Source organism: Acomys minous, assembly GCF_964271855.1.
Source record: "Acomys minous genome assembly, chromosome: 9".
Lineage (NCBI taxonomy): Eukaryota > Metazoa > Chordata > Mammalia > Rodentia > Muridae > Acomys > Acomys minous.
Genome location: NC_140490.1, coordinates 16,246,126 through 16,260,421, shown reverse-complemented (window position 1 = coordinate 16,260,421; position 14,296 = coordinate 16,246,126). Strand labels below are relative to the sequence as shown.

At 47.3% G+C, this 14,296-nt stretch overlaps 1 protein-coding gene across 4 annotated transcripts in view; it reads left to right on the top strand.

Annotated features, from left to right (window-relative positions):
* ARHGAP22 (Rho GTPase activating protein 22) overlaps window positions 1-14,296 on the top strand; it is a 154,984-nt gene that overhangs the window by 60,742 nt on the left and 79,946 nt on the right. For all 4 annotated transcript variants that reach the window (XM_084794323.1, XM_084794325.1, XM_084794326.1 and 1 more), the window contains exon 3: window positions 13,048-13,135. In XM_084794323.1, the coding sequence (XP_084650449.1) occupies window positions 13,048-13,135 (88 nt within the window). The remainder of the gene's footprint in view (window positions 1-13,047; window positions 13,136-14,296) is intronic.

The window sequence follows — 14,296 nt, the reverse complement described above, 5'->3', positions numbered from 1 at the left end:
GGGAATATGCTGCTACTCCTCTCAGGAAAGGAAACTGTCACTACTCAGCCACATCATCATCTTCTAAAATTGACCTCTGTGAGCTCAGAGCAGTTTCACGTGACTGAAATGGGTAGGAGCAGGGGCTAGCCTGGGCTACCTCACAATACCATCTCAAACACAACCAATCCTCAGCTCCTGTGTTTCTTCCAGGGTCCCTGAGCATTCGTAATAATGAAGTGAGCTCCTCTTAGTCCACTAATTTAATTCAGCACAGATCTTCCAGTCGTCGAGTGTCCCCCTCGTCCACCAGATCGATTCTTGGGCTTTTCAAGGAGAATCCAGTTAATTTACAGTAATAGCTGGAAGGTCATCTGGTAAATTGTGAGCTTTGTCAATTACCGCACAGAGAAAAAGGATTGAATGGCATTGGGGCAGCAAGGAAGTGTACCTGACTCATTGCTTAGCTGAGCGTAACTTACTTTGCATTCGTGTTCAGCCATTCTAGCTCCTTAATGCGCTGGGAGATGGCTGAACTATAGTTTATCAGCATGATGTAGGGGATTGGAGATGGCTTCTGTCAAACTGATGCCTTCTCTTGGCTGCCAAGAAATGGGTGCATTTCCTAAAGAGACTGCAGCATTTGCAAAAGCTGAAGAAGAAATCTGTCTGCCCCAGCAAACTGCAGCAGGTTCTCTCAGCTGCGGCCAAGTTAGCAAATCAGGGTGGCACATCTAGACAGGTCAGTGTAAAAGTATTTATACCGTGCATCTCCTATTAGCCTGAGATCCCCCGTGAGCACCCCATGGCGCATTGATGGTGCAGTAGCCTCAACTGCCAGCAGCATTATATTCTTCAGGGCATCGACACCGCTGTAGGCAAACACTGCTTCTGAGACAACCAGCACCCTCAGGCATCAGCTGAAACTGTTTCTTGAAAATACTGTTTCTGAGCCGGATGTGGTGGCACACACCTTTAATCCCAGCACTTGGGAGGCAGAAGCAGGCAGATCATTGTGAGTTTGAGGCCAGCCTGGTCTACAAAGTGAGTCTAGCACAGCCAAGGCTACACAGAGAAACCTTGTTTCAAGAAACAAAACAAAACAAAACAAAAAACAAGAAGAAAGAAGAAGAAGAAGAAGAAGAAGAAGAAGAAGAAGAAGAAGAAGAAGAAGAAGAAGAAGAAGAAGAAGGAAAGAAAGAAGAAAGGAAAGGAAAAGAAAATATTGTTTCTTGATCAAAACTATTTCCTAGCAACGGAGGGCCCTACTCACTTGCAGGTGAGCCATGCGACTCAACTGAGTCCCTCAACTGAGTCCCTAAGGTATATTCTGAGGGGGAAAAATCTTAATAAATATGGCCCACTGCCCATCTGGATTCTGGATGACAAGGAGATGTCCCATCTAAGCCAAGAGGCTTGCCCTCAAAGCAGTCTGCTCTACAGGGTGAATTGGTTAGTTTGTGTCACTATAACAAAATATCAGACATAAATAACTTAAAAGAGAAAAGATTTTTTTTGGGTTTGCAATTGAGAGTCCCATCTGGAGTCTTTAGCTCTGTTGCTTCTGGGCCCATGGTGAGGGAAAATGTGACAGTGACAGCAGGTTTGTGTATCAGAGGGAACCCACCATGTGGTGGCCAGGAAGGAGAGAGGGGACCGGATGAGCACTAGGGACAACCTTCCAAGGCACACCCCTTGAACCATTTGTTTCAACTAGGCCTCCTAAACTGTCTACCACCTCCCAAAACGATGTCACCTTTTGTGAGGGACCCTTCATATCCACACTGTGATGCAGAGTGCAAAGAAAGCAGCTGGGAAATGCTTTGTAACCCAGAGGGTATGACCAGGCCTATGGTCTACTGTATTTAAGTAGTGGAGAGGCTGTGTCCCCATGGGCACCTCATGATGGGGACAAAGGCAAGACTGCATCACCAAGGGCACCAACAGGGTGGCCCTGCAGAACTGAGTGGAGAGTACAGGCACAGAAATTAACCCTGATGTCCACCTGCATCCTACATCAGAGAAAATTCTGGAAAGGTGTAGATGGCCACTAAAGAGCCACTTAGGTCCAGAGAAGCCCAGAGCTGATGCCTGAGGATGCTGGATGCTCTGAACTCCACTGCCCCAGCTGTGTCATTATCACCATACACCGTGGGTAACAGAGGCAGCTGTGACAGACATTGCCACCATACACTGTGGGTAACAGGAGGGACGAGGCTTACCTCAGGTTCCCCCACCACCTCCGCTTGAAACACCAGACCCGTCAGGAGGCAATACTTCCAGCTTTCCCAGTGATTACAGAAGAAGGGTGAGCCACTGCCATGCTCCTAGGACCTCGCCCTGCCCTGGCTAGGCCCCTCACAGGCTGGCCGATCAGTAAGGGACAGGAATTGTATAGTAGCCTGCCTCCCAGCAGCGCCATACACCTCACGGCATCAGCATCGCAGTAGGTCAGTCAGACATGACACCCCCTGAACCTATGTGAGCCCTTACCAGACTTTTCCCAATTTTTCAGTCCAAACTGTCAGGCAGGTAGGGACACTCCAGATCACTGAAGATGAAGCCCAGGGCCCACACCCTGTGCCCTGTCCTATAGACCATCAGAGCCAGACATTGGTCCATTGGCCCTTGTCCCCAGTAGCATATTTCAAATAGATGGAGCAGCCTCCCATTACCTTTTACTTCTCAGTATCCAGTCAGAGGAACAAAGTAATAATCAGGACAGCTGCCCCTTTTACTGCACAGGATACATTCTAAGACCGCCCGAGTCCCTGAAGCTATAGTCTAAAACCTGTATACACCAGGCTTCTTCCTCTCTCTCTCTCCCTCTCTCTCTCTCTCTCTCCCCATATGTATGTATATATATATGTATATATGTGTATGTACAGGTATATATAAGTGAATATATGTATATGTAGGTGAATATATGTATATAGCTGTATGTATATGTATCATATATTATATATATGATAAAGTTTGATTATAAATGAAGTACTGTAATAGCAATATAAAACAAGACAGAATAATTAAATTATTCTGTAATAAGGTTTGGTACTTGAGGCCATTGAACCCAGCTACTGTGCATACCAGTCAACCAAGAACTAAGATACACATTGAATAACTAACAGGAGCTGTGCTGGTTGGTGTCTGTCAACTTGACACAAGCCTGGATATATCTGGGAAGCGGGTATCTTAATTGAGACAATGCCTCCATAAGGTCGGCTTGTAAGCAAGCTGTGATTAATGATGGCCATGGGAGGCCCGGCTCCCTGTGGTGAGTACCACCCCTGGCCAGGTGGTCCTGAGTTGTATGAGAAAGCAGCCATGAGCAAACCCGTGAGCAGTGTTCTTCTATGGCCTCTCTGTTTGAGGTCATAATTCCAGGTTCATGCCCTGGCTTCCGTCAGTGATGGAGGGAGCTGTAAGAGAAATAAACCCTCTCCTCTCCGAGCTGCTTTTAGTCATGGTGGCGTGGTCATGATCACAGCAATGGATCTTGGTTCAGACAGGAGGGTGGTGTGCACAGCATGGACACACTAGAAGAAAGACTTAGTCACGGGCCGTGTGTCATGGGACAGGAAAGCTTGAGATTTCATCAAACTATTTAATTTAAAAACACACAGTTTAAAATGTTTATTTCTAGAAGGTTCCACTTCATAGTTTCAGAGTATGGTTGACTAAAATGAGTGAAACTGCAGAAAATGAAATGCAACTTTATTAGTATGGAAATACAGTGTTTAATCGTGTCACTATTTAAAATTGTAAGAGAGTATATGTGTGTGTGAGAGTATCTGTGAATGTGTGTGTGTGTGTGTGTGTGTGTGTGTGTGTGTGTGTGTGTGGTGTACGGGTAAGTAGTTCAAGACAAAATCAATATTTATTTTCTCAAAATAGTGTGTCATCAGTTAAAATAACCAACAGTAACATTCTCTGAGAGTGCCTAATAAACATAGCAAAAGTTTACCTTTCTATAGAGCGGCATCAACTGTAGACGAGGCTGTGGCTTCAGCTGTTTCTCAGCCCTCCCAGGTTGACTCAGCAGGGAAGGAAGAGAGAGAGAAGGAGAGAAGGTCATGGACATGTTTGAAAGGGCCAGACCTGTTAGTGCTGCATCATGCCTCCCAGGCCCACTAGCAGCAGGTGTCCCCACCCTCAGGCCTCTCAGAAACAGTAGTAGGCACAGATCTGATGGCATGTGATAAATAGCTCTTTTTCCTCCCCCCTCTTGCTGGGATAGGGTAATCACCAGAGACTTTGGAAATCTTTGCCTTAGCGCTCTGCTCCACTAGCTGCATAGCACCATGGGACACCACTTGACATCCTAGCTTTGGCTGCCACCAAGGCAAGACACTAAAACTTAGACTCCATACAGACTCTGCCCGACGTGAACCAGCATCTTAGCTCACAGACAGGAAGGGGGAATCCCAGGGTGCCTGTTGTGACCACATGCACAGCCAGCAAAGTGCTGCTATCTGCAGGGAATTCCCCCATCGTGACTTGGGGTGAGTCGGAGCCCGCAATTTGAGGGGTCTAGCTTAGAGTTCATCCTTACCACATTTAACTAATTGCAGAACAAGCCGAGACCTCCCCACCTTGGAAAGGGCACCCCTTGGAGCATTGGAAAAGACTGTTAGCTTGGAGAGCTGGGGGTCCTTGAGGGCTCTGTCAGTGCTCATCCATCCTTCTCAGCTGCATGTCTCAGTGGTTCCTCACTGGGCTGGATGGCCCAGCAGGTGACCATGTGGAGAACCCAAAACTCCACGTGCTCAGAACAGTCAGTTCTGAGGACCCTGATCCTTGAGCATGCCCCAACCCAGGTTGAAGATTTTCCGAAGAAATCAGAGGAAACCCCAAGACATAGTGTGAAACAGTGTTCCCTGGGCCAGGCCTGGCATGCGGGCGAGGACGCCGGGAGTCCATGTGGAAATCGGAACTGTCAGGAAAGAGTCTTAGCAAAAACAGACAGCTTGAGTCGCCCCCACTCCTCAGGGCGGTGAGGGCCTCACCAAAGCACTCATTTGTCTCTGCCCTTCGCTGTTGCCTGCCTGGGTCTCTGCATTGCGGAGGACGATGGGCTCCTGGCCACAGACCCGGATGATAAAGAGGGAGTGGAGGCCGCTTCCCTACTTGGCGGCGAGATTCCTTCAGGTTTGTGTTATTTATGTCAAGTTCGGAGAGACCTGGTTCCTGGCTAGGTGTCAGATGGTTACAGTCTTTTGAAGATGGATCTGAGGCCCCGTCAGCCTTGCACCAGATAAGGAGTCTGAGTGGTTGCTCTTTAAAAACCTGTGTGCAGTCGTCATGGCAGACGCGGCCTGTGAGGAGCTTATCTTTCGGCTTCATTAGGGCAACTTCAGAAGCCGTTTCTTCACCGTCATGGTGAAAAAAGGAAGACTTCCCCGAAAGCCTCCTGCTACTAGGTTTGAGCTGAGTTAAGACCGCCAAGACCTCAAGACTATGACAAACCCCAGAATCCAGGCAGGTTGAGGAGCTGCCGCCATCCCAGGCCCTGCGGGGGAGCTCTACAGACCAAGTCTTAATCTCTGAAGAAGGACCCTGTCCTCACCATCTCAGACTCCACAAATCTGTATCCTGCCTTATTTCATGGTACATAAAGTATGGTAATAGAGAGACCCACAGAAACATTTTCACGTCTAAAGGTCAGAAAATCAGGCCTGAGCCTATGGAGCCATCTGTCTGAGCCCCACATAAGGGATAATACTACAATATTACAAACCTCATAATGTTTTTTTTCTAAAAATTATTTTTATTATTTTATGTGTAAAGGTGTTTTGCCTGCCTGTGTGTCTGTGTTAGCACATGAAATCCTCAAAGCACCCTCATATTATTGAGTACAAAACTGAGACTCTGTGGGTGACACAGCTATCAGCTGAAGGCCCAATGTGACCCCAAAGCTCCAGTCACAAGACTGTACAGTACTGAGTTTTCTTGAGAGGTCCTGGGCCCCTGAACAGCACAGCTCCAATCCATCCCATCAAATACTCAGAGACATCCAGAGGAAGATGCCCTGAGACGTTCAACACAGAGGGGAAGGCTAGGCAAGCTTCGTCCCAGTGCCTACTGTCAATAAATAGTGGGGCAGGATTCAGCCCTGACATCTCGGAGGATAAAACCTTGGAGGTTTCCACTTGGGTCGCATCTCTGGTGCAACACTTGCTTGTCTTTCATGAGTTAAGCCTGGGTCTGAGACATCCAACTAGAGACAAGCCAAGTTTGTCAAAGGATGCAAAGGGGGAATTATCACTTGATTTTGGTCTGAGCAGAGCTGAGGAGAGCCACGCCAAATGTTCGCAGATGAAGAAGCTACATGGCTCTCTGCTTAGAAGTGATGGATGGACATTCCAGAGTGCAGAAGGGCTGGGCAGGCTGGCCTGCTCCTGACACAGGAAGGGAGATGTGCCGTGAGTGGGCGATGGGAGACACATGCCAACAGCCCATTACTCAGGCCTGAGCAGCACTTCACAAATTATCTAACTGCCCCTTTTTAAAGAAAAAAAACTTTAATGTTATTGAAATGTTCTTATCTAGATGCAGACATTACAGGGTAAAACATTAAAAAATGTCTCACCACACCCTCCAGGGTATAAGAACTCTGTGCCCTTCCTGAGTACAGTTGAGCCTCCATTTTTGTTGTTGTTGTTGTTTTGTTTTGTTTTTTTGAGACAGGGTTTCTCTGTGTAGCCTTGGCTGTCCTGGACCCGCTTTGTAGACCAGGCTGACCTCGAACTCACAGTGATCCACCTGTCTCTGCCTCCCAAGTGCTGGGATTATAGGCATCCGCCACCACGCCCGGCTGAGCCTCTATCTTGAAGGCTTCAAATCTGTACCTGACTACAGATTAAAAACATTGGAGAAGTCAAATGATTCTGCCTGTGAGAACATGTAGAGCCTGGTTTTTCTTTGTTTCCGTTCTCCAAACAACGTTATATGACATTACATAGCATGTCCATTGTGTTGGGTTTTTATTATAGGGGATTTGGAAACACTGGTATGTACAGGAAGACAAGCGTATGTCTTACAAACCCTACAATGTAAACATCCATTTACCCTGCGTCCCTGGGGCCTCAAGCTCCTTTCTTAGAAGCCGATGCCCTTCAGGAGGGCTCCACACTTTAGTCACTTCCCATAGGCCTGTTGTTCTTAGTACTTATATTTGGGGTACTAGTGTCCAACATAGCAATTTGGGGCAATCATACTCAGACAATTATACATATTCTTTTATGCTGTGATTTTGTTTTTCTTTTTCTTTGTTTTTTTGTGGGTGTTTTTTTCCTTGGGGAGGTGAGACAGGGTTTCTCTCTGGAACTTGCTTCATAGACCAGGCTTGCTTTGAACTCAGAGATCCACCTGCCTCTACCTCCCAAGTGCTGGAATTAAAGGTGTAAATCACTACTACCCAGCACTATCAATTTCTTGCTAATACCATTTGCCCATGTTTCTACTGAGTTATCTTTTAATAATAAAGTTTATACAACGTATCAAAATACTTTTATTTTACTATGGTACTATATAAAATTATTGAGATATTTTACATTTTTCACACTGTCTTTGAAATCTGCATATTGTGTATTTCAACATACATACCAGATTTTTTATCAAAACTACTTGGTTTGAAGGGTAAGGGTGTGTCTCAGTAGTAAATTTGCCCAGCACACTCAAGGCCCTGATTGTAACCTCCAGTACCAGCAGAAAAAAGGAAGGAAGGAAGGAAGGAAGGAAGGAAGGAAGGAAGGAAGGAAGGAAGGAAGGAGGGCAAGCAAGCTACTTGGATTGGTGTTTGATTTCATCCCAACACTTGGGAGGCAGAGGCAGGTGGATCGCTGTGAGTTCAAGGCCAGCCTGGTCTACAAAGTGAGTCCAGGACAGCCAAGGCTACACAGAGAAACCCTGTCTCAAAAGACAACAACAACAACAACAAAAAAGATTTCATAAAATATATATGTGAAGTAGGTTCACAGATCAGTGGTCAAAATAGACTCTAGTTGGCAGGATGCTTGCCCTCAAAGATGTCATAATCACCTGAACAAATGAACGTGTTTGATTCCATGACAAGGGCTGGGGAGGAGTTGAGGTTGCAAATGTATTATTACTGCTGTGGCAGGGGAGGGGTTATGTACAAAGCCCAGACTCCACGTGGAGGCCGAAGAGGTGCCCTCCTTTATTGCTCGCTATCTGTTCTGTTGATGCAGATTCTTTCCCTGAACCTGGGGCTCATGTCTCAAACAGGCTGGCAGCCAGCAAGCCCCAGTGATCCTCCTGTCTCTGCCCAGCCTCAAAGCTAGCATTAAAGGCATTGAGGGGGAGCCAGGTCTCCTCATGCAGGGGACGTGGTCAAATATGAGGCACCAGAGTACGTGTGAAAGTCATACCCAACTCTCCACTCAACTGTGGAGAATGTCCTGTCCATTGGCTAGATCTGGGGAAGAGTTGAGTTTTAAATTAATCACCCCCTGCTGTGTTTGTCACTTACATACCACTTTGTACCTCAGGAGTCTGGGTCTATTTTATAGCTTCCATTGAGTGAGCCAACTTGAAAACATCTCTGATCTCCTTTAAGCCTTCAGGTTTCTGTATTTTGACTGTCTCTTTATAAAGCCTTGAAATTCTCAAATCCTTGTAAAGACTACCAAAGAAATTCACCTCCAAATTCCTGCCCTACAAAAGCCATTTGATAAAATAATACTACAGTTTTTGGCTGCTACATTTTGCGTGTCTTGGGTAGCAATAGATAACCAACATGCACAGAACTTTCAGATCTGATATAGCAGACTTTCAGAATTTCAAATAGCCCCTAAGGGTCACACTGCACCCTACGTTCCCCGTTGTGAGGTTTAGGCACATGAGATGGAGCAAGGCTAGTCACTAAACCACTTCCCTTAAGCCGACAGGGCTTCTGGAGTTTGCATTTAATATGTCATATAGATGATGGATTGGGGATGGGGTGAGACAGGGTCTCTATATATATCTGAGTGTCCTGGAACTCACTGTGTAGACCACACTGGCCATGAATCAATGGAGATCTGCCTGTCTCTGCTTTCCAAGTGCTAGGGTTTAAAGGCATGCACCACCATGCCCAGATAGATGATGGATTTTTAAGTAAGCATTTTAATTTGCTGGGCTTGTTCTTCTCATTTCCCAAGGCTCTGTTCTCTGTGTGTGGTTTCTAGGATTGGCCCAGGCATTCTGAGTGCTTCTGGCAGGTCTCCCTGAGTACCCGGAGGAACCAATTGCTTGGGCAGGCACTATGGTGAAGACCACAGAAGCAGTCCTGGCAATGGGGCCTGCAGGAGACAGAATTCTGTGTCCTTAGCTCATGAGTAATCTATACCAATAGACTGCAGAGGCATAGAACTAGAGATAAGCAAAATCGGCTGCATCTTCTAGGGATGAGCTCAGATATGCAGGCTGAAAAAAACTCCTAGCAGCCAGTATCCATGAGTTCAGACCCAGGGAAAGGAGGAAGTGTGCCCACAAGGCTTTCTACAAACTGTACCACTCTAGAGCAGACTATGAGCTGGGCCCCTTCCGGAGCCCAAGCAGCCAAGCTCTTGCCCCACACTACTTTAAGAAGGCCAGCTAGGGGCTGGAGACATGGCTCAGTGGTTAAGAGCACTGTCTGGCTCTTCCAGAGGTCCTGAGTTCAATTCCCAACAACCATATGGTGGCTCATAACCATCTATAATGTGATCTGATGCCCTCTTCTGGCTTGCAGGTGTACCTGCAGATAGAGCACTCATATACATAAAAATAAATAAATAAATAAATAAATAAATAAATAAATAAATAAATGCTATGTAGGCCTTGCTAATGCTTATTTGACACACTCCCCCAGGAAAATCCCAGAACCTTTTTGATGAGCACGTACTAATTGCCCCTGTGACCTGTATATGTAGGGTACAGCATTTCAACCAAAGCCCCTTTCTCTGCAGTAGATCACAAGCCATTGCCTTGTCATGGTGGCCCCATGAAATTGTTATCCCACAGGGGAGCAAGTCAACTCTAGACCAGTAGGTCTCAAAGCATATTCCTGTGGCCACCAACATTAGAAAATTAAGCAGAAATTCAAATTCAACTACTTTCTCCAAAACTATGGAATTCAAAACTCCAGAGTGGAGTCCAGTGCTACTCTAGAAAGACAGGCCCACAAGGAGCAATTAATCCACACAGGCCCCCAATTAAATGAGTTGTAGTAAAAGCGAAGGTAAGAACTCAGCTCTTGTCTGCACCTGGTGTCATTGGCTTCATCGACTGTGCCCTGTGCATTGAAGTGACCATGTGAGGCAAACACTAGAGTGAATCTCTTCCCAACTCCACATTCAGTGACATCATGAAATTGACCATGAAGGAAAGAGACCTGTCTGTATACTTCAGGGGATCCCAGACATGTAAACTGGGAGCTTTGTTTTCTTTATGGTCGAGCCATACAAGCCCAGATCTCTGTGTTCCAATGAGCTTTGGGGTAGCTCAAGGTTGTTATAAGAAATATTTAGTAGACTCCTCACAAATACTTTCACTACTATGTTAGCGCGCACGCGCGCGCACACACACACACCACCTAACAGGACAGCAGACCTCTTGGGCCCGCTACCCTACCCCAATACCCTCAGATCAAAGCTTCAATCCCGACTTTTGGGAAGGTTGGTTGGGGGTGCAGTATTGGATGAAGCCACAGGTTGCTGCCAAGGTCCCTGTACAGTGATGGGATCATACAGGGATTCGCTGAAGTTCCCCAACCCTGCCAGCAGCTTCTAGTGGGGGGAAAGCTGCTATCACAAAGGTGGGGGGAGAGGAGTAGGAAGTGAGAAGTCATATCCCAGCATGCCCTTGTGCTCTGCCTCCCTCACCTCTATCCTCTAGTGCAGGGAGCCAGCAATAGCAGCACCTGCCCCACAGGGCATCTAGATCCATCATCTAGGCTTAAGAGCCGGGAACATAGTACCATTTCCCACAAAAGAAGCTATTTCTGTGTTTTCCTTTAGCCTCAGTAGAAAGTGATGTCAGTGAAGATATTGTTACTCCCATTATGTGGATGACAGTTATTGAGGCAGAAGGAAAACACACACAAAGTACCCCATCACAGAGTCAGTTACCGAAACAGCAAGTGCAGAGACTCAGTGATGGACCTCGCCCACGCCCTCTAATGAGCACGTTCCCACATCCTGTGGCTGCTGTCCTAATTTGTTCCCTGTAGCTCCAGGTTCCCTAGCAAGAACGCAACCAGTAATTCAGTTACAGCAATTACCAGCTGGATCCCTGGCTTATTGCTATAATTTCCCCCAGAGCAAGCATCTGTGGGTACTGATGCCATTTTGCCTTGATGCTACTTAAATGAGAAGAGGCATTTCTGTATGTCCCTGAAGCACAGATGCCAGCAGACATAAGGCTCTCACTACCCCACTATGGCCAGAATTTGCCAGAAAAGGCCTGACTCAGCTACAGGTTAATGATTCACCTTTTTGTGCCCTTCCCCCGCCTGCCCCCAGCTGCCCGGTTTTGGTATCTGTGCAATAGGACATACAGTCCCCCATGGGGACATTATGAGGACTCACTAAAATGATACTGGCCCAGGAGTAGAGTGTCTGCTAGCAGGGATGAGGAGTGGTGAAGCCGACTCTGGGCAAATGCAGACTCATGGATATGTTCCCCCTCCTGGCATGGAGCCCAGACATAATAGAGAGATTTACCGAGCGAACACGCAGTTTGCAGGCCATTGTAGTGGCGCACACCTTTACGCATGGCACTCAGGAGACAGAGGCAGACAGATCTCTATGAGTTGAAGCTCAACCTGGTCTACATAATGAGTTCCAGATCAGCAAGGCCTACATAGTATGACCATGTGTCAAAACAAAGCGTGCGTGCATGCGTGCGTGTGCGCGCGCACACACACGTTCTCATTATGTGCCAGGACCTACACTCAGGATATCCCAAATGCCTAAATCATCTCTGCTCAGAACCGTTTGACAAGGACCTAGCACAACCCTGGTGCACAGAGGCACAGATAAAGAAACCAAAGTACAGAAAATTGACACAGTTTATCTGAAGCTGAGCCGGGACTTGAACCTGGAGAGCTGACTGCAGGAATGGAGTTGAAAATGGTTTTTCCTTGGAGAGGATGGAAGTGTGTGTGTGTGTGTGTGTGTGTGTGTGTGTGTGTGTGTGTATAGTCAAGTCACATGAAGTCTAAGCATGCATGATGTGAAAGGGGGTCCTCCTAAGAGTAAAGAGGCCTCTGCTGGCCCATGGATGAGAGAAGCAGCACCTATCCTCTTTGAGTAGGACTTGCCAACTCCTGAGAAGTGAGGGCCATTGTCCCATTATACAGACATATAGATGGAACTTCAGAGAAAGCATCTAAGGAGTCCTGGAGCCAATACACTGTGGATTCCAAGGGACAGCTGTGCTTGCCTGAGACAGAAAGATGGCACTGCCTATGCTGGTGACTCTTGTTCGTAGGTAAGGAAGTAAAACAGCAGGCTGAAGATGCAGCTCAGTGACAGAGCACTTGCCTAGATTATGAGGCCCTGGGTTCCATCCCCTGCACTGCAATAATAACCCCTTAATAACTAATTGAATACCAAATAAAACCAAAGTGAGAAGTGAGTGAAACCTCATCCTGCCTGGCCATGCAGAGCTGTGATGCTGTCTGTCCCCTAACCCCCAAGGCTCTCAAGCATTAGCTTTTCTCTCATTCTCCACCCCTGGGATCCGACTGGCCCGGGAGACTACAGGAATCCTTTGGAATCTGAGGGAATGCAAGAACAAGAGCTCTGCCCTCCTGGCCGCGTCTTACACTGGGAAGTCCTGGCCCATCCCTTGGGCCCACCCTTGTCAGAAGAACCCCTCCCACCCTCCAGATGTGTGTGCAGATGGGGAGGGAGTGTCCTCTGTGCCTGGTCCTGGGCTGCAGAAAAGACACACATCCTTCCCTCTGGTGTCCGGCCTGCCTTGCCAAGAGAAGGGCTGGGCCCTGTGCTAGCACCACCCTTCACACCAAGGAGCCCTTTCCCAGGCCTCTCATGTTTCTTTTTGTGTTTGTCTCCATTTCAGGGATTTGTTTCTCTACAAGGGACACAAGTGACTGAACTTCTTCCAGACCCTGAGGACCCAGGGAAGCACCTGTTTGAGATCACTCTAGGTAGGCCCAGGGTGCTGCTGTGTGCTGAGGGGGTCCATATGGTCCTATGGGGCCATGACTGTGCTCTTGCCTTCACAATCCTATTTCTTTCAGGAGGACAGACACTGTCCCCAAGCTAAGGCAGAAAGAGGGCCAAAGCCAGAAAGACTGGGGGAAGAAATTGGAAAAACCAACCTGTTATTTGTATAATTAGAAAATGTCAGTTTTTACACTTGTGATAAACCCAAACAAAGATGCCTTAAGGCAGTGGTTCTCAACCTTCCAAAGGCTGCAGCCCTTTAATGTAGTTCCTCACGTTGTGGTAACCCCAGACATAAAATCATTTCATTGTTCTTTCATACCTGTAATTTTGCTACTGTTATGAATCGCAGTGTAAATACCAGATATGTTGACCCCCCACACACACACCAAAGGGTTGATGACCCACTGCCTTAGGGGAAGATGCAAACACACACATGGAAATAAGTTAATGGTCAAGTGTCAACCACTTCAGAAGGCCGCCATAAGGCTTATTGTGAATCCCAAAGCAGAATTACAGTGCAATCGGAGGGAAACAATTCCCCCTCAGACCCGTTGTCCGGGTGGCAGTTACAGAAAGGGCTTTTATAGTTCCAGGTTGTTCAATGTGGTCCTTACTGAGCTAAGTAGGTATCTGTCACATGAGGCCTGCTACAGCAGTTTTGCTGGGGTTTTTATTTCCCTTGACCTCTGCCTGAATGAGAGCCTGCGACATGATCTGGGCAGTGTATTCTAGAGGTGGTCCCTCAGAGCATGAGGAAGGGCACAGGGAAAGGGCCAGGCAGGATGTGCTAGTGAAATGGACTGATGTGATGGCAGCTCTGTCTCACTGGGGCCATCGGAGTGGTGGGCCTCAAAGGTGCCTTGCCCAAGTCACGGGTGGCTGGAGGCATTCCCACCAACTTCCACTAGCAAGGCCTTGAGATATAACCCCTTTGGGGTTAGCCCTGGCATCTCTGGCCTGTCTTAGGTCTATGGACAGAGGTCTCCAATGATGGGTGCAGAGACTTGAGGAAAGAGACCAATGGCATGATGGGAATAATGATTGCAAGGGGAGGGGGCGTGGTCAAGGCCCTTCCTCGGGGAAGCATCAAGTGTTCAAGATACTCCGTGGGGGAAGTCTGTGAGCCAGTAACTTTATAC